At 40.3% G+C, this 25,321-nt stretch overlaps 1 protein-coding gene across 3 annotated transcripts in view; it reads left to right on the top strand.

Annotated features, from left to right (window-relative positions):
- Window positions 1-6,429: 6,429 nt before the first annotated feature.
- The window catches only part of dtnbp1b (dystrobrevin binding protein 1b), a 36,297-nt gene continuing 17,405 nt past the window's right edge, over window positions 6,430-25,321 (top strand). For 2 of the 3 annotated variants that reach the window (XM_086178010.1, XM_086178008.1), the window contains exon 1: window positions 6,430-6,808. In XM_086178010.1, the coding sequence (XP_086034136.1) occupies window positions 6,763-6,808 (46 nt within the window). In that variant the 5' untranslated portion in view covers window positions 6,430-6,762. The remainder of the gene's footprint in view (window positions 6,809-25,321) is intronic. The other variant, XM_086178009.1, reaches the window with a different exon arrangement.

The following is a 25,321-nucleotide window of genomic DNA, read 5'->3' as shown; positions in this document are numbered from 1 at the left end:
CCCCCCATTATTAGAACCATACGTTCTAATGTCAGATTGTAATTCAAATGCCTCCAAAACAGCCCTCAGCATATGTTGCAGGCCATCCTTCACATCAAAAATGCACATGATGTCATAGATTTCACCCTCTCTTTGCAACATTTTTCAAGAATTTAAATGGGAAGTGGCAAACGTGTCACATCTTTCAATAGAAATTGAGTAAATGTCACACTGTTTTAGTATTACACGTTTATTTCATGAATGTCTTGTATCCTGTAAAACCTAAATGACGATGAGGCCTTTTGCATATTTTTTAAATGACTCGGAAGAAAAGCAGCTCATTTTCAGCGGTGATGAAGGAGATGGTGATTACCGTGGCAGCCATATTGCATCCTGGAGGATTTCTGACTGTGTCTCGTCAGATCGGCCGGCGCCGGGTTAGATGTGCCCCGCGGGTGGGATCCAGACACACTCTCTGCTCGTGGCAGCTTTGAGACGCATGCAGTTTATGTCTCAACATGTGTGTTTATGTGAATGTTTCCTTTTCCAGCATTCATACCTGCAGGCCATCTCTGTGAATAAGAACATGCTCTTAGTCAGCCAGGATAGTTACATAAGGGGGGGGGGGGGGGCTTTTGCACGTTTTAAATTTATTTATTTTTTGTTTTTAGTTTTGTATATATTTATACAAAATATTCATATATGTGTCTGACAGACTTATCTTTTGAGTTTCTTCTTTTTTTATTCTTTTTTTGACCTCAGAAATAATGACAAACATGCTTGTCAGTTTCTTAGGATTAATGATAAATCTTTCCATTTCTCTTTTTTTTTATGTTAAATATTAAATTGGAATTGAATTGCTCCTCCAGGAGACACAAACCCTTTGGTTTTGCATATTTGACAAGTAATTTTTATTTCTTTCATGCTTTAACGGATACCATGATATTCGCATGAATATTTTAAGACAACGGGAATATTGGGATTTCTTTGAGTACCGGCCGATCCAAACATTGGAGTGAAAATGATAGGGTCTCTTCCTGAATCATTTCCTCTCCTCTCAATCATTTCAACTGTGACAGGCAGAAACAGTTGGCGGTGTTGTAAAGTGTGTCATCGTAGCTGCTGGATCTTATTCCCCACGTTCCGATGCTCAGTTTGACGGACCAGCTTGGATGAAACACCTGCCGAAGTGTGAAATCCTAAACTAGGTGACGGTAAAGGAAACTAAGATACGTAAGACACCGGCATGCTAAGAGAGGATTTGTTGACTTTCACACCTGCCTTACTCAGCTCAAATACATATGGCGATATGTAAAAATACAAGAGCACGCATTTGGACTCACCCTGGAACTAATAAAAAGCCAACATCCTCCAGGATTCTCTTTAGAGTTTTAGAAAACTCCTGTTAAACTGAAAGAAATATGGCATATTACAGGTGACTTCTTGACTCTTGATGTCATCTTGTCATAGAGGCACACTAAAGATGAATGTATCAATCATTCATTTATCAAAATCCAGATGAAGATCTGTTAAAATATAGAATTCGTGATCATAAAAGTAGACGTCTCTCAACAAAAATCAAGCAGTGAAAACTGCAAAAAACTATATATGGTACATTATTCACCATCTCTATGTAGTTGTTCCATTTCCAGGATTGTATCCCCAAAGGTGTCCATATGACAATATGTATTTAAATCTAAACAAATATGTATTACCTCCCTGACATTATCTCTTATCAGCCATGTTCCGGTTGCTTATCTCTCTCTTCTTCCCTCCTCAGTATTTTGTTCCACCCACCACTATCCAGATCCAATCTTTCGGTCCACTCCTCGGCATCTCCGTGGTAAATTCTCCCTCTCTCTCCTTCGTGTTTGTCTTGGACGGCCATAAGATACTCTGGGACTGCAAACCACCGTCAACTCTTATTGCTTTATAACATCTAAGATGGTGTAATCCGGCAACGGGGTTGAGGGAAATAAAGACACTTGCCTGAGGTGTAGAGACGCCAAGCAACAATTTCCTACCTTCGGGTGAATTAGCCCTTCGTCAGATTGCTTAGAGATGCTCGGGAGCACTCGGGCATAAAGGCTGGTTTACACACACTGGTGAGAGGCTGCAAAAATAGAAAAGGAGCAGTAGAGGAATAAGCTGTTAGAGTGGATTAATACACACTGGTTCTGTGCAGTGCATGTGGTGGGTCCAGGCCTCCCTGCCAACATCCTCTTTGCAGCTTATGTGCTTCTCTGCTTGGATTTAGTTGCCGAAATGTTACATATTTCCATGTCTTCTAATCAGATTCTTGTAAATGAACACAATACTAATCTTATTTTTTTTTTTGAAAACCCTGAAGAGCCATTCCTGACTTAATTAATGACACTGAAAATTAGCAAGTGGAGGGGAGAACAAAAATCTTCCTAACCTTATCACAGATTCAAATACAAAAACTCTTGCTCCCAATGCAAGTTCATATAAAGTATCATGGTTGGCATGTATTTTTTGAGCAACTTCAGGACCCAAGAATTGTCTCAAGGGAACAAACGGGGAGCTCATTAAATATACTCGAAATGGCTAAAAATACTCATGCATGGCTTCATCATCAGGAAAATGCATTTCATATTTCTGGTGAAAGTATAAATACAATTACAAGATTGCTCTCATTTTTATATTGAGGGTCAAAGCCATAAACTTGTGATAATACATAGAAAATGACAGACTGCAATACAAATGGCTTGACAATGATAAAACATTCTCTGTAAATGTTTGCCACCATTTACATTCTCGCTCTCTTGTTAATACGAGCCAGTTCATCACTTCGTCAGTGATTTTGTATGATTAAGCCTGTATCTAGAATGTGCCAACTTTTTTACTTCATTTTTCATTTAGTCAGCATTTCTCACCTTCCATCTCCCATGGCTACCAGCGTTTTGGCTGTCCGAAGACTCATCCTTTGCTCACAATAGACATTTTGCAAGGTTAATGCTGTTAAACCACAACTACAGAAAAGGAGGCTTCTGCTCTCTACTCTTAATTATTATAAATTCAATTAAAGAGGAAAAAAGGGACTTAATTATGTAAACCAAATCATCGTTTTGCAGCTTTGAGAGAATAAATTGAAAATAATGACAATAATTCTCATAAATAAAATGTGCATGTATTTATGACTTTTTATGTGAGGAAACAGAGAGGCATTAATTGAACACTTTTTATTGATTAAGGGACTTTGTTTTACTCACCGAATGACTTCCTAATCATAATTCCTTTCCATGACCGCCATTTTCTCACCTATAACACAGCAAAGCAGTTCACTGAGAGGAGTCAGTGCAGCCATTTTTCAGGTCATGGATCAAGGTGGAGGTCAAAGTGCCAACAAATTGATGTTTGCTGTACACGGTTCCTAATATCCCCGCCCCCAGTTCTCCCTGGCATTCTAAGTTCAGCTGTGGGATGTGATCCCCAACCCCCAGCATTGCTCGAGGGTTTTTTTTTTTTTGTTCATGCCAAAAAAGGAAGTACCTGGAGGGTAGTAGATGCTTGAGCCATTCCAAATAGCTCCTTTCAGCCTGGAAGTGCTGAGCACTGACACACTTTCAGTTTCCGGTAAACCTGGCTGTGACAAAAAAGAGGGCAGCTTCCTCATACCGATTGCCTGCACAGAGAGCTAAAAATTATGTCAGCTAGTATGATGTAACGGGGAAATTCAATTTTATTCCCATTGCTGTAAATGTTTCAGAACAACACAGATAAAGGTTATAGCTCAACAAACAGTGACAATGCCTGCAACATTGTACCTCCTGCTTATTGGTGCCAGTGGAGCACAAATAGAGCTATTGATGTTAATTTTCATTTGGTGCATTCTGCATTTACAGCTCTACTCTCTATTTTAAACTTTCATTGTGCGATGAAATAAAATAATGTAAGTGAAAATCATCTGTTCCAGTTAGTGTGTGAAGGGATTTTATTTTCTTCTGAGATGATTATCACTCCCTCATAATTTTATCATGTACATGTTACTATAATTTCAACTGGCACCAATTTGTTATCTGAACTAGCATCATTACTGCGTCTTGAACCTGAGACTATGCTTCAGAGTATTCTTGCAACAAGCAAGATGTGCATATTTAATACCACCACAGTAATTTCTTTCTAACAAAAAAAAACACTGCAGGCATGTCAAAATAACATTGAACTACTTAATGCATAATCTAGGAGTATCTTGAGAGTTAGTGGGACTGTGCAGCTCGACTTTCTGCAAGCCAACAAGGACGTCGACGTCACCTTTCAATCATCTGTTGTTGCATGTTGATCGAAAAAAGCACCCTTGCTTTTCCATCCCTCTCTTGATTTAATGTCTAGATTTTGGTCCGTTTGCATTTGGTATTAATACCAAAGTTGACTGTGACTGAACACAATTATCTCTACAGTAAGTGAACTTGGGGAGATTTAGCTTTTACCCTGCTTTTGTTGTTTTGTTCTTAAATGAAGTTTGCTACGCAGGCAATTTTGGCACACCGGTATCATGGTAAAGAACACCATTGTTCATCTCCCGGCTTTATTTGGGCTTTTGGAGATGAGTTGAAAAGTTCATGGACAGCCTGTCGAGTTTTGGAATGCCTCCACGCGATTACATAAAAGTGACTTGCAGAATGCCAGTTTCCAAGGCAACTATAGTTTTATGTCTTTGCTTTTATTCGGATTTGTCAGTTCCCTCAGCACACAGGTAGTTTTTGTCAATCAAGGCTTCCCCCCCGTGTGAACGCTCTAGACACGGTTGGTAGATGGCTGGGGCGAAGGCTGTGAACGTGCAGGAAATTCAGACTTGTGTGCATGTGTATGTGTATGACCATAAATATCTGAACACAGAACACATGGATGTATTTCCCCATGTAGTTCCATCTTGGGTCACTATGATTGGATAAGCCGTGTCAAAATAATGATTTCGATTGACCTCGGTATTTGTTGTCTCCTGAGCATTTAGTGAATCACCAGCACCGGTGTTCTGATTGAAGGTGTCAGCCATCTTTTCCCACCACCAAGATTAAAAGCAAACAGGGTATTACACTACGCAATGGTATGATCAATCTCAGACCACTTGGCAGCCAAATATGAAGGGCTACTCTCCTGGGAAATTAACTCCTCTCTCTCTCTCTCTCTCTCTCCTCATAATTATCAAAAAGCTCTAAAAACAGGTGACATTACATTGGCACATCAAACCTGAACCCTAATGCCAACACTAAACCTAACCCCTAACCTAAGCAAGAACCTGGAGGAAACCCACGCAGACACGGAGAGAACATACAAACTGCTGTGCTTTATGTAGAGGACTGAGGTCTGCAATTATAGCTCATCTTCTAATTTTTGCATAATGTGATATCCCAGTATCATCACATCTGACCAGAGCACCATCCTCAGCTCCAACGGGTCATTCTGTGGCAGCTATAATATACCATATCTAATTAAAGAACGTATGATAAGTCTTTTGAGTCCTTTCCACAATAACCTAAACAGATGTATCCATTGCTATCGATTGTAGCAGCTGATGTTTATGTCTTACTATTTCTACAGAGCCTCCCCTCAGGAGACGGCTATGTGTCATGTTGAGGATGGACACTGGGAATGACATGCTTTGGATGCATTCTCTGGAAGTATCCGCATGTGTTTTTAGGCCTGTGCCGTATACGTTCAGGAGGATTTGATGCACTTTTTCCCAAAATCATGCAATGGTTTTTACATAGCCCTGAACCGTCTCTTTGAAACCTCAAGATGCTTACCCAGTAACAATCCTAATCCAGAAAATTATGGAAAATGTACATCACGCGGATTTAGGACCCAAAGCTGAATGAAAACTTGTCTTGAACAGTCTGCGATCAGTTGTCCGGGGACTGAGACAGGAGTGACAGGAGAGCTGGTGAAGGACATGAGAGCAAGAAACAAAGATGAGGTGGAAGAGGGAGGCTCTTCACAGCATCATGCTAATGGGAAGGATTAATATCTCCCCTCCCCCCAAGCAGTGGAGCCAGGCAGAGTGGGCGTGGAGATAAGTGTCTGATTTTTTCTTGATGTGTGTTTTAAGCTCGCGTTCTGTAAGCACTATAAACTGTACTCTGTTCAATACCCTCCGCCCTTTTTGGAAAACAGCCTTCTGTTCTGATGTCTGAGTCACAAACAAAAAAAGGTGCATAAAGTATGTACATTAGTGTGCGTTCAAAGGTCAGAGGAAATGTTTTCACATGCACGTGGGTAGACACGGACAATATTCTGGGCCCCCTTATCCTTATATTCGCACCATCTCTCCCACCCCCTCTGTTCATCCTCCGTGCTCTTCCAGCCCCCTCCTCCCTGCCTCAGCAGCAGCCAGTGGTATGCTTCGCTCTTCCTCGCTTCTGTCTGTCTGTCTCTCTCTCTCTCTCGCTTTCTCTCCTCTCTCCCTTCCTCCTCCGCTCTCTACCTACATTAGCCCGAGAAGCCACTTCCCCAGAGCTCGACACTGGTGTAGCATCCTTCCATACATGCATTTGTGTAGCCGGGAAGAGGAGGGGGGGGGGCAAGAATCCTGACAAGTGAGGTCTCTGATAATTTTACTCATTGATCTGCGGGAGGATGCATGAGTGAGCTTTTCTGCTTGTGTACAGGAGCGTGTGGTTGCAGAGCGGGAGACGGTGTGAGAATGCGTGGCAGGCAGGTATTGTTGTGATAGCCGGAGTTTTTGGTCTACTATCGTCGTGCCGGCTGTCTCTGCTCCCTCCCATTTGGTTACCGTGTGAGGGCGAACAGCATCCAGCTGGGATGTCCACCTCTCCTGGTGCAACAGACGGGAGCCAAAGGAACTCTTGTAAGCAACTTACTACTTATTTCAATTGATATGCACGCAATTTCAAACGTCTGTCATTTTTCTGAATGCATATTATAATGTCGCTTTGGTCGTGATGAAATGGTTTTGTTGGTCACTGAAAGGGAGATCTGTGTGTGTTTGCATCCGGTTGGAGAAGAGTAAAGGAGTGAACATGCACTGAGTTTGATTCTTTAACTATGAATGGATGAAGGTGACGGTTGTGTTGTCAGCGGAATGCAATGCATTTCCATTGATATGACAAGAAGAAACAGCTTGCGGTTGTGTGTGTGTGTATGTTGCGCTTGCATGTTCCCTGGAGTGTCTCAAGCTGTTGATCTATTGGATCTATTGGGGCTTGCACAGTGATAGACAACCAACCCAGCTGCATCTATTCAGTTTGAGGAAACAAGCAGTCGACATGCTGATGTCTGACTGATGAGGATTTTATTATGGAGGATCAACCCTGTCTGCGGAGGCTTCTTAAAAAAAATGGACTCATAGACTGTGTTGCTGGTATGAGATGGGTGTGTGTTTGTGTGGGTTTGTGTGCATGCTCAGTTTTACACAGTGACTTTGCAGGGCTACATGGACCATAATGAGGGAGTATGCATGTTCGTGGGAGTGTGTGTGTACTTTTAATGTTTGACTTCATTCTGGCCTTGAGCAACACACACACACACACACACACCCAAAGGTTGCTGTACTGTAAGTGGGTGATTGATAACATGATGTGACTCATTTTGACTCATCTGAGGACTCAGTGGGAGCGCGTACACACACACACACACACACACACACACACACACACACACACACACACACACACACACACACACACACACATTAACTCACACACATCGGCAAACACAAACACACATGTGCACAGGCTGCCGTGACTGTAGTACAGATCACATCTGGGGAAAATGGATCTTTTATTGCTTTCATTATTTTCACACCATCCCCCTCCTCTATCCTCCAGCTTTGAATTCTCTGCTCCCCTCTTGTTATTTTCAGGATATTATTTACTGTCCAAATATAACTCCCCGGGAAGCCTTTGGTGTGTCGGGGTGATGAGTTAATGATCATACAGTTACCCACCAGCCCGCAGTAATCTATTGTATGTTTAGAGCCTTTTGTATGATTACATCCCTGTTTGCTCAGTTCTTTGACAGGGTAATATGTCAGGTCACCGTTGTAGAACTACAATTCTCGTTCTCGCATTTGTAACTCTCGCTTACAGCTGCTTTGCTCTGACCAGTTTGCTCACGTCAAAACACATCCATCGCATGACCTTCGTATCAAGCAGTGCATTCAAAATGGAAATAGCATCTGACAACGACCAACGACCGATTCACTTAATATCACAATCCCAAATCCAGCAGTTATGGAAATAAAAAAAAAACAACAAGACCAATTTGATCAGTATAACAACACAAAAATTGAGCTGTGTTTTGTTCATTTATTTTTTTTCCATATCATTTCCATTTCTGTCTTTTGATGTAAATATCACAGGAGGATTTAAATTATTTATCATGTTTCACCGTTAAAACCAAAAATAAAAACTGGGTTTTTAACACGTATTTAATTCGACAAAGTACAAAGGTATTATAATTACATAATACAACATCAAATGGCACCGAAATAAAATGTAGCTGCAAACTATTTAAGGATGCATTTAAAAGTCCTTTATTCACAAGACAGTGATATTTTTAGCTAAGACAATCAGTAGCATTATTTAAATCCCCGCCCTCGCAGCCCGAGAACAGTATTATCACAGTTTGGTGCAATGTTTTAGTTTGCATCCTCTGTATAGGAGCATCAGCAGGTACCTGCTACTGAGATGGATGTGCTGTGTCATCAATTCTTCAGCCAAATGATGTCTGGCCTCACCACAGTCTTCCTTTCAGCACCTCCCCACACATCCCGTGCTCACACACCTGCGTCTACACCCGTTACTCTCTCATAGAGTCCAGTGGCCGAACACATCTGCCGGTGTCACATCAGTTATCTGGTTCTTCATCTCTCCGCTCCTTTATTGAACCTTAAATTGCAACTGAAGCTGTAAATCAAAGCACCGCTGAGGTGATTAGTATCTGGTGCTGCTTTAATAAGAAAGGTCTGGACTGCGTTGATCTAGTGCACAAGAGCCTCCTACTGTTGGCAGAGTTCCGACTATATTGCTGCCACTTCTAAAAGGAAAAGGGTACCAGTATTGCTGAGAGGTATTTAGATTGAGCTTGTAAGATTTATTGGTTTCATTGTATTAAAATTCTCAATGCCAGTCTTTTTTTGGTCAGACGATCAATGTATTTTGCCTTTCATTTGGATCTTCTGTCTCGCAGTTGGTGATCTTTGAAGCTCGTACTCATGATAAGGTTAATATTTTTGAATAACTTGAATTGGATGCTTTCTCTAGCTACTTTAAATTCAAAGCGAACCACTATGACCAACATACTGTAGCGAGTCACGAATGTTGGGGTTTATGTTGATGCTTGTTTTCCATTTGATTTTGGGGATGCCGGGAATGCTGGGTGTGGTTTCGGGTGCAAGGAATTCTGTTTTTTTTTTTCTTACCTGGAATTGAGTGGGAACAGTTAGTTGTATTGCAAGCTTGTGTGGCGTGGCTTAAACAACAACTATTGCTTATTAAATGGAAGTTTTAACGTCAACCAGGTGTTTTCCCTGACTAAAACACAACGATACGTTTATTTCAACAAAGCCATAAGAGAGAATTGACATTTTTTCCATGTCTTATGTCCGGGTAGTGTAGAGGCAGTGGCACACACTTCTACATATTTTTAAACATACAAGACTGTCACAGAAAATTAGAATATTGGGATAAAGTTCTTTATCTTCTGTAATGCAATTACAAAAACAAAAATGTCATACATTCTGGATTCATAACAAATCAACTGAAATATTGCAAGCCTTTTATTATATTAATATTTCTGAATATGGCTTACATCTTAAGAAAGCTCAAAAATACTATCTCAAAATATTAGGATATCATGAAAAAGTATTTTTGTTTTTTGAATTGCATTACAGAAGAACTTCTGCACAATATTCTAATTTTCTGAGACAGTCCTGTACTTGCTGGAAGCGGTAAGATTACCTATACAGCTATTGTAACTATAGTGACTGAGAAAGAGTGGAGTTAGTTAAAAGCTGCTCAGACACTCTCTTACTCCTTGCATACGTCATCTAAAAGCAAAACAGAGGAGTTGTTGCAGTTTTCTGCCCCAAGCAGTTGTCATTCTCCCATCCAGCACCCCGTTGGCAAAATAACTAATACGCCCGTGCCCGACTGTGCGCTCTTGGGTGTGTTTGCCAGGAAATGAGCCGAGGTCAGGCATAGTACACACATAGTGCTACCCTGTGCACTACTCATTTTACTAAAAATGCAAAAGCTATGAGGCAGGTGTGCCAGTGCCATGGAAAGAGCACGGAGGACATGAATAAAGGCCAAAGTTAATGTCAAAAATGTTTCATTCATGTTAAATTTTACCCCTGATATTCTGAAATGCATTTCAATGATTCCGAATTGTCGCTAGAATCTAAACACAAAACTGAGGAAGATGCTCAACAATAGGGGGCTAAAACCGGCTTGCATTATCAACGACTGCAAGAAGCGATGACAATGGATCAGCGACATGAATATCTGAACAACCAGGATTGGCCACAGCTGGGGGCGTAGCAAGTAGTCATTGTCCAAAAAAAGAACCCAAAAAACACCCATTGACTTATCAAGCGCAGACCCAATGGACAATGCACCTGATAAAGTAGTTCCTTATGAAATCTCAGGGTTGCAGAAGTTGATTTCTCCATGATTTGAATTACTTAAAATGCTCTTCACCCTTCAATCCTCAGCTATAGATAATGAAAATTACAGCCCTGTGTCTCAGACATGCAAAATGGTGAATGTGTTTTGTAGTTGTGTGACAAGGAACTGCTAATATAATAACTTGATTGTGATGTCAGACCTCCCTATATGATTACGCATGTTCAATATCTGTGTCTATTGAGCTGGTGACTATGTGTTCAAGCACGTTTCTTTGTTTGGGCGTATTTTGTGCATTTCTCTGTTGCTGGCTTGGCTCCCTCTTCAATCCAAAGCCAATCTGGACTCTGTTCAGTCACAGGTCAGAAGTCCTTGGTCTGCCATCCTTTCTGTGTGCAACCAAGATAAGGTGCATATTCTGAGAATTAGTTTTCTTTTCCTCTCACTCAGTCAAATAGTAGCTTATTGTAAAACAGGGCACATTGATATATACTCATTTTCAGTGGCATCTTTACGTTACGATACGTTTTCATCTTGTATTGACTTTACTCATTTTCTCAGGTGATGGTTTGTGTGTGTGTGTGTGTGTGTGTGTGTGTGTGTGTGTGTGTGTGCCCCACCAGACCAAAATGCAATTAGATTTTTAATTAACATATTTAAACAAAACTCATGCTGTGTTTTTTTTTTTCTTTCTAGCAGACTGAAGGTCACCCACCATTTCTCAGGTGACTTCGTATTAATGGTCTTTCATGATGAATGAATTGTTCAATATATGAAACAATCTATACTGTCAAAGGATCAAGTCATTAGGCACAGTAATTACACATTAATCTTGACCTTATTTCTTCTGGTTTAAGAGATGCATATGTGGAATTTGATGAATGTCTTGTTTTTCCAAGCCGTGACAGTGATTACCATTGTATTGATGTTGATAATCAATCTCTCATTGGGAGACATGTCAGCCATGAATATAAAGTGTTTGGAGAAGAGTTGACACACTGGGCCCTGTCTAAACAAAGTATTTGCTGCAGGCTGTGTTTAATAATGTATATTTTATTGGATAATGGGGGTTGGGGAGTTGGGGAAGGTTCTAAGGAGATGTCACTGGTGTCTAACTTAAATAGATATGTACCTTTTGGTATCATAATTGACCAATTACAATGTTGTTTCTAACCCGTAAAGTCATGTGTACCTACGCATTAGTACACAGCGGTTTAAATAGAATATCTGGTAAATTGAAGAAAGGTTGTTTTTTTTTCATTTTGGAGTTTAATTAATACTTGACTCATTTACCTTTTCAAAGATTTACTTTGGTGATCAAATTACTACAGCTTTTTGATTAATTATTTTGCTATGGCGACCCCGGAAGGGAACAGCTGGCAAAAAAAAAGGAGAGGACTAAAAATTATATAATCCATTAACACCACATTGAGTTTAAATGATGACAGAGTCAGAGAGAGTTCGAAGTTTAAATTGCAAAAGTTTTCTTTTGCAACGGTTATGAAGTATAATATAGCTGAAATATGCATCGTTGAATTTGTATTATGATAATATCTGTGTCATGCTGACCCTGGTATTTCAAAGTTTTATATTTACGCTGCTGTTCCTCGTGTATGAATGGACAAATTGCCTGGTTCTGCAGGGATTGCGGTTATTCAGTATTTACACTGAGCAGATCCTCTATGAGACCCTTATAAACCCACTGAAGCTACCTGAGCTGGGCCATATGTGGTGAGCAGACTATTTTACTTGTACTTGTTTTACTTGAAGTTGTTTTGGTTGCCTGCGCCAACAACAGCAGTTTATACTTCTTAGGCATACGCATCTTAATGCTTGAATAATGCACCATGAAAAACATAGTTTTTACAACCAGCTTCTGTCATACAGTATCATCTTGCAGAAAATCATCAAGATGGCTATGAGAACAATTGCTAATTAAAGATCTCTGCTTGGAGATAACTACCCATGACAACTGACTAGTTCCTCCATACAGTATGGTCAAATTGGAGCTCATTATCTCTCCCTCTATGTCTCCTATAAATTTTATTATACCAAACATTTCCTTTTTAATTTCTGAATCTAACTTCCCAGTCATTTCTTTCCGCTATATTTTCTTGTACATGTGATGGCAAAACACATAGACGTTTTCTCAATTTTTCTATAAAATGTATTCTATATTTCCTTGCTGTAATATCCCCTCAAAACTTCCCCTGACTTATTTATTTTCTATTATTAAATAAGGTGGCGCAGTCTCACAGTAAAGCTTCTGGGACTGATAGAAGGTGCCATAGACGGAGAAGGAAATACAGAGAAAGAAATCCAAAATACTGGAATAAGAAAAGATAGGGGTGTGGTTTATTACGGAGGGGAGTTAAAAGAGGATTCAATATTTGAAGGACAGCAGGAGTTTTATAGAAGAAAAGGGTGAAATTAATGGCCAAAGACAGAGAATGATATATAGATGCAAAATAAACCAGGGGTTTAAAACCTAGCAATGTGTAAGTGAATAATCTTGTCGATGCAGAGCTGTGGGGAGACTGTTTACTATCACACCGTCATTCCAAACACAGCCGAGTCACAGTCACAGCTCGGGCAGCTGTCATAACGTTTCCCAGATCTCTCGCTAGAGCTGGGTGAAAGTCCTCGGGCGAGGACCCATGAGGAGGACCACAGAAGGCAGTAGTGCGATGTTGTCTCTGCGTTCGCCATCTGAGCAGCAGACGGGTGCGTGAACCCTGGAAGCGGTGCATAAACCCAGTCCACCGGAAAGAGGTGCTAACCGAAAAATATTTCAGACTCCCCGATAGTAGCCATTTTGTCTTTACCAGATATCGTGTCTAAATGAATGCCTCTGGAAGGCTCGCATCTAGGCAAGTTTTGCTTTCTCTTATTTTCAAGGTGTTGTGGTTTTCGAACATAACTTTTGAATAATCCGTCTTTTCGATTGGACTCAGCGGTTCCATAAAATATTCAACGAAAACCCGTAGCCCTGGCTATGCAGGACAGGATGTTTTATTCTTTCTCAATAGTTGCAGTGAAATTTTATTCTAAACTGCGCTAGCACTTACATTGAATAAAGTATGAGAACAATACTCAGAGTTTCTCCGTCAGTTGGCATCCTGAAAATGAAATTACCCTCATTTACTCGAAGAGAGAGAAAAGGGATTTTTGCAACATAGTCCATTCTAGAGTTTAAGAAATATATCTAGGGGCAGGAACGGGGACGTTTTAAACCGTCCGAAACAGTACGCACATTACAACATCGGAAAAGAGGCCTGTCATTCTGAAAAATGTAATTTTGACAGACAACCATGGCGACAAGATACAGAGCCTCATCTCTTCAACAGTCACTTTTCTTATTCCCCTGCATATTTTGCATCCGTGTCTGATGTTTATTACATAAGCCACCGTCGTGATCACTCCACCAGCACCGCAGGTCACTCCACGGAGAACATTAACATCAGCCGAAAGCCGGTGGCTTGGCAGAGGTGTGCGAGTGTATATTTGTTAACCCACAGAGGAGACTTTCCACACTGGATGGCAGTCTGGTCAAGGCCGTGTTGGGGGGTAATGGCCCCCTAAGCCAATACGTCTCAGGCGGCTGCAAAAATGTCTCTACAGAGATTCATGGTTGTTCAGACACTTCATCAGCTGCACAAGCAGCTGCTCTCAGTGCCGCAGATAGATGTACTGATCCTGAACCAGCGTGTGTCACGCCATCTGCAGACATGTTGGATATTAGCTTCGGTGCCAAACCGGTGGTAAAAATTCCTCAGGCGGCTTATTGTTAATAAACAAACATTTAAAGTTTGCAGCAGCAGTTTGCAGAGTTTACATGCCCGTAAACACAACGGATGTCTTCTCCGTGGCGACTTCTGAATTACAAATTGTCAATTTTTCTTTTAAGCATTTTCAGCTCCATTTTTCATAATACAAGAAAGGGCTGATTAGCATAAATGTATAGCAAAGCATAATATTACAAACACGTTTTTCACATAACCAGACTAATTCAACAAACGAGCTTCACAGCAATGAATAATTAACAGCAGACCAATGGATAAACATGCACGTATTAATGATTACATCAGTACTGAATTATCTAACAAAATCACTAATGTAATCACAGGGACTAATAAGCTCTCATTTATTGTTCTACAAAATTCATAAGGCATGAAAAAAGAACATTAATACAAATCCAGAAGGGCTATTGTGATTGCAATTTAAAGGAGAGATTGTTGTGGGCAAATGATTTTGAACATCGAGCAGTTTTCTTGGATTAAAGGGCGTGAGTGAGAGGTACCAGTCTTGAATATAGGCTGTCAGCTAATTTCAAAGACCCCCCCCTCCCACTCCCCATGTGATGAAAATAACCTGCAAGACCAAGATGACAGGCTGTCATTTATTATAATGAACGTGACGACATGTAGAGATACACGCTCAAACCCACACACGCGCGCGCGCGCGCAGAAGCACACACTTCCTGTTTCATGTGACCACTTTTAATACGGTTGTCTACGTACCCTTAGATTCTGGAATCAACCAGAGGAAAATGCAGTCAGGGTTCTGTCTTCGCTGGTCACAGATGGCTTGGAAAATCTTCCATCCCAGTGTGATATACCTCAGCAGGTGGATTATCACTTTTTTTCTGTCCTCTCCTCCCACTCCACGGGGAAATGGAAAATGAGAGGACTGAGAGAAAAAGTAATGATGTGGTCAGACAGCCTAAGACTTGCTCTAATTAGACCCGTGGCTGTATTTAACAGCTCAGTATCTTCTTGTTAGTTTTAATGGACATATACGCGCACACATCGCTGCATTTGTGTTTCGCTCACAAGTGCATCTGTCTCAATGTGACTGTATTTTGGCTATTTGTCATTTGTACTTACAGTGTCTTGCTGCGTGAGCTTCTCTAGTTTTTGCTTTTTTTCTGAAGGCTTCCCCTGGTCCTCCGATCCCCCGCCCTCTATCTACTGCCTTATGTAAGGGCATCTAACTCAGGTTCTGCAGAGACAGATAAACCCCTCAAGGTTATCTCATTTGGACCGGGGTCAAAGAACACGTTTCCCCCCCGTCTCTTAAAAAAACATGTTTCTCTCTATCTTATCTGCAAGAAATGAAGTGTCTGCTGCATCTGTTTGTTGTGAACGGATTTGTTTTTTTTTTTGCATATTCTGCACGCATATGAGGATTTTTGTTCGATGTCTCGTTGTTCTGGGTCTGGTATTGTGTGTTCACACATTTGTGGAGTGTGAATGTGTGTGTCATCACACGAAACAAAAGGGGACAACAAGACAGGTTGCTGAGGAGGGAGGGAGGGAGGGAGGGATTTCCCACTGTGCGGCAATTGACTGCTTAGTGGCCCAACTAGCACTCAAATTCAGCAAAACAACAGATGGATTGATACAGCATCATCACTGTCATATTGCATCTCAACATCTGTTCATACTCACATAAGAACCCGAAGTCGCTTATGTTCACAAGCCGTGTAAAATGTTATTTCCCCAGAATGTCATACAAAGAGCTCCTTCTCTATTCACTGATGTGTATTAATTTCTCGGCTCCCTGAATGTTTAATTCAAAGAGGTCGGCCACCAGCTTGATAATATCTTGAAGCTACTCCCAGTGCAATATTTGCTAGACACAAGCGTGATATGGAAATGGTCCTCCTCCCATTGGAGGCTCTGTTGCTGTTAGCTTCTGCACACTTTCTTTACTGCTTGTACATAAACATTTAGGGTTATCTGGCCATGCGGGTGTGTGTGTATATATATTGTTCAAAATTGTGTTTTATGTTACACTTGGATGGGTACGACATGTATGAACCTTTTTTATTTTGCATTCAGTACTAAGCTATCCAAATAATACACAAGTTCATTAATTCATGTTTTCATTTTAAACATGTGCAATGGACAGTGAGCGGGGTTGTCATTATTATATATCTCTATCTAAAAACATTGAAAATTGGGAGAAAAGTCTAAACATTTTTTTTACCACTATAGTGACTAAATTAAAACAAATACATGTCAGATACAATGATTATGACATTTCTTAACTAGTTATCAACCGGTTGACTTAATTGTTAACTAGTTAGATAACTGAGCAAGTATAACTCCAGTCCCATTTCAATTGATTTTTTTTTTTTCTTGAAAACCCCAACGCTTGATTCTAGCTCATCAACTACAAATATTTTATGTTGTCACCTCGGTGCCATCTTTTATTAATGATAAACTGCCTTACTGGCATTTTTGTGCAAAGCAATATATTAACATGTCTTCGTTTCACTTTCTCAAGATTACCTTGAATCTTTCCATTTACTTTTACCTTCATTCAATGACCATCAGAATGAACCGAACTGATAAACCGATATTATATAATATCAGATATTATATCAGATATTATATAAAATTCTGTCACATTTCCTGTCACAGCTCGAATATAAACATATCGTTTGCTCTCTCCACCAGCATCTCCAGTACCGAAGCCTCAAATCTATTTTGCATATTTACACACGCACACATATAAGAAGAAGAAGGAGAAGAAATGCCTCTCTTGTCACATATAGTGATACACAGAACACAACATCAGTGAAGTCTGACCACTGCATTTAATCCATCATGGATGCGTCATGAGCAGAAGGTAACTAAGGAAGGGCTGGGCAGCAGTTAGTCGCTCAGTGTCTCGCTCACAACTTTTCCACAGGCTAGGCAGAACCTAGAATCGAACCGGGAATGTTCGGTTCTAAGGACAAACGCTCTAACTAGAGTTATTGTGTTGTGTGTTTATGCACGAGCTTGTTTATGCATCGTGGATATGCATATGCTATTACATCTGATGGCTGTCAAATCTTATCATCGTCACTGCACTCTCCTTGAAGATGTTTCATCTTGAATGATGCACTTGTAGTTGTGAGTTATAGGGTGCAGATGTTCTGCGAGTATGTGCACGGATCTGTCTCGGATCTCAGTACATTGTTGTATGTGGGTGAAATCTACTTGTTTCTGTGCGCTGAGATCTGCTCTCTGCGGTAGAACTCACCCAGAGAGGTCAACAATGTCTGACCCAACTCACCCCTAGTGAACTAACATACTTCTTTTGTTTTAAAATATCTACACATTAGCATGATCAGATTGCAACTCAGATGAGACCCCTGAATTCTTTCCTTCGTATTCCAAAGAACCCACACGTAACGTTGCACACATTAACACAGCAACCCCGATTGACCCAATTACTGCACAACAACTCACTCATTAACATTACGAAGCCTTTCAACTGAGACCAACGGCCGTCCCCAACCCCAGCAGCTGTACGCCGGAAACTTTCCACAGTCTGTTAGAATTGATGAGAGGTGAAACAACTTGAAGGAGACAAAATCTGGCCCCAATGACCGAAAACCTTCACAGACGCCGGCATGTGATGTTTCCCCATCTGTGTGTGAACACCCTCTATCCCGTTGTTCCCTCCGGCCAGGATTAGCTTTTAAACAATTTATGTTGGGTCTCACAGGAGGGCACGATATCTGCACATAAATGAGGGTGTAAATCCAGAAGCAGAACAACAACAGAGGGATGGAGAGAATATGGGATGTATATGCAGGAAAAGTAGAGCTGGCCAAAACAAAGAGATCTGACTGATAGCTTTTGATTTCTCTGTTGCTGTTGAACAAATGCGCCCTTGAAATATTCAGTGCGACTTCTAGTGCAGATGAGAAGTGCAAGCTCTCTGCCCAGAAGTTCACCCCAGGATCAATGATTGATGAGTTTCAAAAAAGATTGAATGGGACATGAATTTCCAGCGATGTCTTGACGCCTGTTCACTGTCACACTGTGACAAAATAATGTAATAGCTGTTAAATCACAGCACAGCTATTTACAGAAAACTCCACTATATCAGTAAACATACCTTCAGGCTGAACAAGAAATGCGATGTTTCGGAAACAAAGCCCCCTTTTTTTTTTTTATGTTAATGCTTACATGTCTTGTTCACCGTGACCGTGATAAAGAAATGGATATTTCTGCAAGGTCAATAGAAGCTGATGCATGGAAATATTTCCAACAGCACTATTAAAGCTGACAATACCAGCCCCGTTTTCAAGAGTCACATACTGCAACTCCATCACTTGACACCTCTATCTTTCAAATCCATGCAGGATATTGCCTATCTTGTTTCTTTATTTTTCATTCTCAGCTCAAGTTACCATCCAACCAATTCTGCTTGATGCAAGTATTAAGTCTGAATCCTGAAATGAATCCAACATTGGTCAGAAATAGTTGGACGTTTCTGTCTCGTACGTGTGACGTGTAGATGGTCTATTGTTTGTTCACTGAATGGATGAACACGTGGTCTAATGCTAAACTGCAAAAATGTAATGGTTTAATTTTGCACACAGGAACTTTCATGTTTAGGAAGGTGCTAAATATCACTGCGTCGGAGTCTGATGGATATTATGGTGTATCGAGGTCAGGTGATGTTGAGAATTGAAAACAGATTTTTGCAACTCTTACACATTTCAATGTTGATATATGTTATAATTTAAAGCGATTATAACATTAGTTTTTTTTTATGTGGAGGTTGTCTTCCTCACTGATACACCTCCATACTCAGCTTTTTTTTCTCCCTCCAATATATTCTACAATAGGCAAGAAATATGTTTATTTTCCTTTTCCACTGCCTCCCCAAGCATGATTTTTGTTGAAGACCTTTAGTTGTTATCCTACCTTAATGGCCCGTAGAGGAAAAAATAAATACAACGATTGGCATCTGTGTCATTCACACCGTGAATCCTCCCGACACACATAGTTTGTCTTTAACTATATAATCCAAATATAACTTAAACGTATCAGAGGAAGCTTTAGCATTCAGTGTTGTGGTCAGCCCCTCCGTTTGATATCTTCCTCCCCCTCATAAACCTCACATTTCCAACCTCTTGAGTCCAGTTTTATCCGAATGTGGATGTCCAGCTGTTTTCCTTAACGGCATCAATTTCGGAAGCTGTAGCCTTTTAAACCGCCGATGTGCTGTAAGTCACACATCACTAATAAAATCATCTGAGAAGAATCTCAAGGGACAGTTTTTCTTGAATGCTAAATATAGGTAGTTTTGGAGGCGTCTCCTGTTAATACAGAACAAATTTTCAACTGGGAGCTCCGTGGTGGTTCAGAAGTGAGTTTTTTTTTTTTTTTTGCTGCCTTTGACTCACACCCAGATTATATCTCGGCCCCTTCCCCTCCGTTTTATTTGGTCACTCTGAAGTGACAGCTAGCTCTAAGGGATGTGAAAGAATTGGATTTGTAGATTCATTAAATGGTTCCATTATGTCACTTGGCAGCATCTCAATGTAATAAGTGTGTTGTGACTCGTTGGATTCGGCCTCAGAGGCTGTCCGATGACAGCGGAGGGTCATCAGAGTGATCTAGTTCACCTCGCCGCTCTTGGCGGCACATTCGGCCCGGGCTTTCGCTTCCTCCGTTCCCTCCCCAGCGTCAACATTTCATTGCCTTTTTAATTTAAACCGCTCTCATAGTCGGTGCTAATATCAATTTTAATAAAGCGCAAATATGATGTCACTGAACTCCTCTAATGAATTTCCAGTTTTGTGACGTGTGTGAATGACACGGCGCCACCCGGGAGCTGCTCTTTTGTCGCCTGTGAGAAAAGATTTGGTATATTAACAGCTACAGTTAGACGGCCAGGTTGTAAGAGACCAAATAAAATAACCACTGATATTGACAAGAGCTTGTATGTAATGCTGTGTCCTAATTCCACTAATCAGGGGAGTTTTATCATGAACTCTTGCAATTTTGAATGTAACATTGAACTGTTGCAGAACTAGTATTAACAATCTGTGGGCTGGTCTTGGAAAGCTGCTGGATCAATATCATTTGCTAAAATGTAACCAAGGCCAAAATATATATCAGAAATACAAAGTCAGAATGCAAGTCTTTTAGTAATTCAGTGTGATCATTGAAATATAGATAAGATTGAATTAACTTTAATCAATAAAAGTAGTATATTTGACATATGTAAGCACACCTGCTTAGGATTTTTGAGAAGGTTCAGTGAGACCTGGTGCTTAAACATCAATTATTTAGGAGCTTTCCTAAATGAAATGAAGTGCATACAGTAGCTGTAACACTCTTGCTCTTGCTCAGACACGAGCGCCAATGAAAGATTGATCAAAGCAAACATGTGTTGGTCTGTAATTCATCATGTGGTTACTCCTCCGAGTAGAAAACACATGTTCTCTGGCTCCGATGATGGGATATCATGCCGGGAGAGATTTTAAAAGGCTTTGTGGGGGTTCGTGTGGTTATGTTTCTGAGAAATACACTATATAACGTGACTTTTTTTTTTATTATTTGCTGACATTGAATTATATGATTTCAATCATTAGGCTTTTTTTTTTTTTTTTTTTTTTGCTCCTAACTTTCTTTTGACTAACTTTTTTGCTACTCATGATTTTGATGTCCTCGTGAAAAAGAGTAGAGAGATTTAACTCATTTTGTTCTAAAAGTATAATTGAGCAGTGTTTGAAGTTTGGCGAAAGAATTGCATAATTCCAGAATCTATCTCGGATCTCCATTTTCACTTTCCTGTACTTAGTAACAATTAAAATAAGATAAAAATAGGTCATTCTTTGCAGCCTGTCTTAATGGAGAAGCTGCACTGGCTGTTACTTTCATGAGACTGTATTTATCGCAGAAGAGACAAAAAAAAGAAAAAGAATCTTGAATAATACATCAAAGTTCTTCTGAATGTTCATGAAATGTTAAATGTTGTCACATTTTTATCCACAAAATAATCCAGTGAATATGTGAATCTAAGCACCGACATATACGGACGCCTTCATTTACAAAATAAAAAAAAGGGTGTTTTAATGACTAGAGAGAGGCCTTTTTAGCCAAACCCCAGGGTTCCAGTGATACTCTCTTCTGAAGGGGGTTTGCTTGTCCTTAATATCCCAGCTGTTTGACTTAAATTGCACAATATGCCAGGGGGCATTAGTGCACTCTCCTCTCCTTCCAGTGTGTGTGTGTGTGCGCGTGTGTGTGTTGTGGATTTCGCTTCGAGTGCCTGCTCAGAGATTTCAACTCCCATCCCTGTTGCAGGGATCAGATAGGCCAGGTTTCCTAATTTAAAGGCTAACACACAGACATTAGCAAGCCTCCCCTCATGAAACATGGCATCTCCCTTATCGCTGTGAGTAAAGACGCCTTCGAGGAAGTTAATTAACCTGTTAAAACAAACTCACACACACTCTTCTTCTACTCATCCTTTCACCTCTCGGAACAGCCTCAAATTCGAGTTCACATGTGTTGATGAAGTAAGCGTTTTTATTGTCTTGAGGCAAAGAGGATTTTTTTTTTTTTTTTTTTGTGTGTTTTCAACTCAGAATTGCTTTGCTCTGCTGTGCGTACACGTGACCGCAGCCTCCGTGACGCTAATGAACTGTTTCCAGCTCAGTTTAGATGATGAAGGCCCAAAGACAGACCATGAATCCTGAACACAGGGAACAATACAGGGAATTAAAACTAATTATTCATTAAGACACATTCAATCCGTATTCAAAAAGGAAGGTTTTAAAAAATGTTGCGGGATGCGAAGTTTTGATTAACCAAATAACTCAGGTAAAACATGCAAAGTATCACCATGTGTGCCACAACACAGAAATATATGGAGGTTCTGGATATTTGAAATCAATCTTATAATGAACAAATTAAACCAACTGCCCCGTAAGCGCGTGGAGGACTTAAGTGGGCGCCTATTTTGCCGGCTCACAGGACAGTTGTTTTTTTGCAGTCGGTTGTGCAACATTGGCCCCCCGCGAGTTGATGCAACGGCAGAGTTAAGGTACTTAGGAACTACCACTTTCTTCGCTCACTGCTTTTCTAGATCACAGTTCAAAGATTCAAGCCTTATCGCTCATTCTGTAAGAGTTGGGCCGCAAAGTTTGTGCGAATGAAAGTCAGCAGGCTCTCAAGTGGAACTGGAGGAAATGAGCCATTCTCACCTTCCAGAATGAGGATGTCACGAGTTTATTTTCCCTGTATGTATCAGTTGAATTCATGGGGAGACAAAGACGAGCAAAGGATACCGCCACTAAAATGAAGGTTAATACAAGCAAAGAAATGTGCGAGATAAGGTACGATATATAGAAGCAGTTTAACGGGTATCGATTAAACCTTGTATTATTAATCTTTTTATAGTTCAACACAGAGGGTCCAGTCAGTGCTCTATCTATCTTTTTTAATATGGTCATAAAATAGGTGATATATTTGTGTCGGTTTCCCTTTTTGCCCGCGATTGTGATGCCTCCGGGGACAATAACCACCCCACATCAGTCTTACTTGGATCTATTTGTCGACATTGTCCGGCTCTGAGAGCTTTGACGTTTATGTTCAATGATATATTATTTTTCAATGACTAACTCTTGAATTTCCCATCAACTGGAACGGATTGTTTTGTTTTGTTTTTTCACAAAACTCATGACCGTTAACCTGATAGGTTGGCTTTCTGCATACGTTTATAGGTGCTTTCTTTTTTTTTTTTTTTTTTTACTGACCTGAATTTCATGGTTGGTGTCCATATATAATGCGTAAGCCTTGTTTCTTTGTCTCTCTGCTGCTGACCTTTCCATTCATCGGGCCCCTGCTGACGTAAACTTGTTCCTCCCGGCCCATGAACTGTGTGTCAGCAGGCCAACATACACCGCGTATGTGCACGTGTTTATTTGCATGCGGAAAAAGGGCCAGATGCCTTGCAGCTGTAAAAAAGGTGTTTTGAGGTAAATGCCATTTACCGGTGGGGAGCAAAAAGCATAAACAATGAGTTTCATCTGTATTTGCTCGCGTCCTTCTCTGTCATCTCTGCTTCAGGCATTTCTTTTCCACAATATATAGATTTTTAGCTAATTTCCTTCACACAAAAGCGAACAGCAGACATGGTGCACAGATCCCCAGAGCTCAGGAAGTAGAAGTGCATTTTTTTTTGAGAGTAGCAGTTCAGCAATGGCAGCTTAGTGACAAAAAAGTACAAAAAAAAAAAAAAACGTAGGATGCGGGGAGTGGAATATCACCCTGTTACCATGGAGTTTGAGTTAAAACAGAACACTTGTCAGATCATTTAAAAACAAGAGACAGTTTGATTCATTGCTTCTTTTTTTTTTTCTCTTTTTTTTAAGGATCAGACTCACAGTCACAAAATAATAAATGCATTTTGACTGGATGTCTCTGACAGTCAGCATAATGCATCATATTATATAACTGAACGCCGTGGGTTGTAGTGTGTGTGTGTCTGTGTGTGTTTGGATTGTTCATGCAACGTTGTAGCACATCTTATACACACTCAATTTATGACTGTAGAAATTGGAGGAAATGGACAGATATGACTTAGTTTTGCTTTATTTACGGTTAAGTCGACTTGGTACGATTATTTCTTTTATTAAACATGAATGAACTTAGGAGCTACCCAATAATGCAGAAAGCCACCTGGAGTTGAAGGCTATTTGGGCAGGTTTGTTTTACTTTGACATCTTGTCATTCCTTTTCAAAGATGTATTTATCAATCAACCGTATGTCTTTATTGAATTTTGGATTCATTTGAATATGGCACTATTGGAATCCCTTGTCATGCATCTTGCTGTAAAAGTAAATAGTAAGGCTAAAGTAAGGTTGGTGCAGTCCTGATACACTCTTACTGTTGACGGCTTGGTTGTATCATCACACTGTATTTTGCTGTGAACTTCCTCTTAATTTTGGAGTAACCAAGAATCACCACATAACGATAATGACGGCAAGACGGTTAATTATTGGCCAAATCATTTTAGGATCCCCGGATTATGCTTTTTGCGTGTGTAACTTCTCTGCTGGAGGTAGAAAATGTAACCACAGCAGCTTCAATGTAGGTAAAGTGGAAAAGATAATCAGTCAATGGGTTTTTATATACTGTAGCACAATGCAGAATAGTTTATGTTTGTTGAGAGTCCCTAGACATTTAAATAATCTATATCTTATACAATGTCGATGAATTGTAATTCATTCCCTTTCCTATTAATTTCCTGTTAACTATCCATTTAAGATAGTTATGATCCACATCCCATCTTGCATTTTCTGCCTGCAAGAAAGCAAACAAGCGGATGTGTTCTGTGGAAGTGATGAGGTTCTTAACATTTGTTAAGCACCGCAAAAGTTGGGTGGAGACGTTAACGCTGGAGAAAAGCTTGTTTGAAATGTTGTGTCCTAAATGACTGCCACATTAAATCTGAGTGACTTATGGTTTGCAAAGCAGGATAATACCTGTTGCAACGCCCAGTTTTTACACATTAGTCAGATGTGAGTTATAGCGCTTAAGCAGTTCATCAGTCCAGTCAAGGCTGAGAGGCTTTCTTTTAACATTTAAGCCCTAATTTGTGATGAAAACCCCGTGATGGCGTTAGCACTGTGAGTGACTCATAGGAAAATGCACCCCCGCTATGCTTCGCCTTACATGATGGTGAAAAGTTTTATGTTAGATCCCCAAAATGATTTAATATGCATTTTCACTCCCACTCTAATTGTGGTGGACGACGGCCACTTACAGAGAAACCGTGATGATGCAGCCATGAATCATGTGGACCGAGGAAGTGTTTAACAAGCTCTGGCTGTTTCTCAAGATCCAACATCTTTATGATCAAAAGCCAGCTTTAAGCACTGCCAGTCGCCACTTTCATTCGAAGCCGTGTAGCTTATGATTTCCGACAG

This window comes from Fistularia commersonii, chromosome 30, assembly GCF_037954325.1.
Source record: "Fistularia commersonii isolate RoL2024-O1a breed Wild chromosome 30, RoL_Fcom_v1.0, whole genome shotgun sequence".
NCBI lineage: Eukaryota > Metazoa > Chordata > Actinopteri > Syngnathiformes > Fistulariidae > Fistularia > Fistularia commersonii.
Note: the sequence above shows the minus strand (reverse complement) of the source record. Positions and strands in the feature narration are given on the sequence as shown.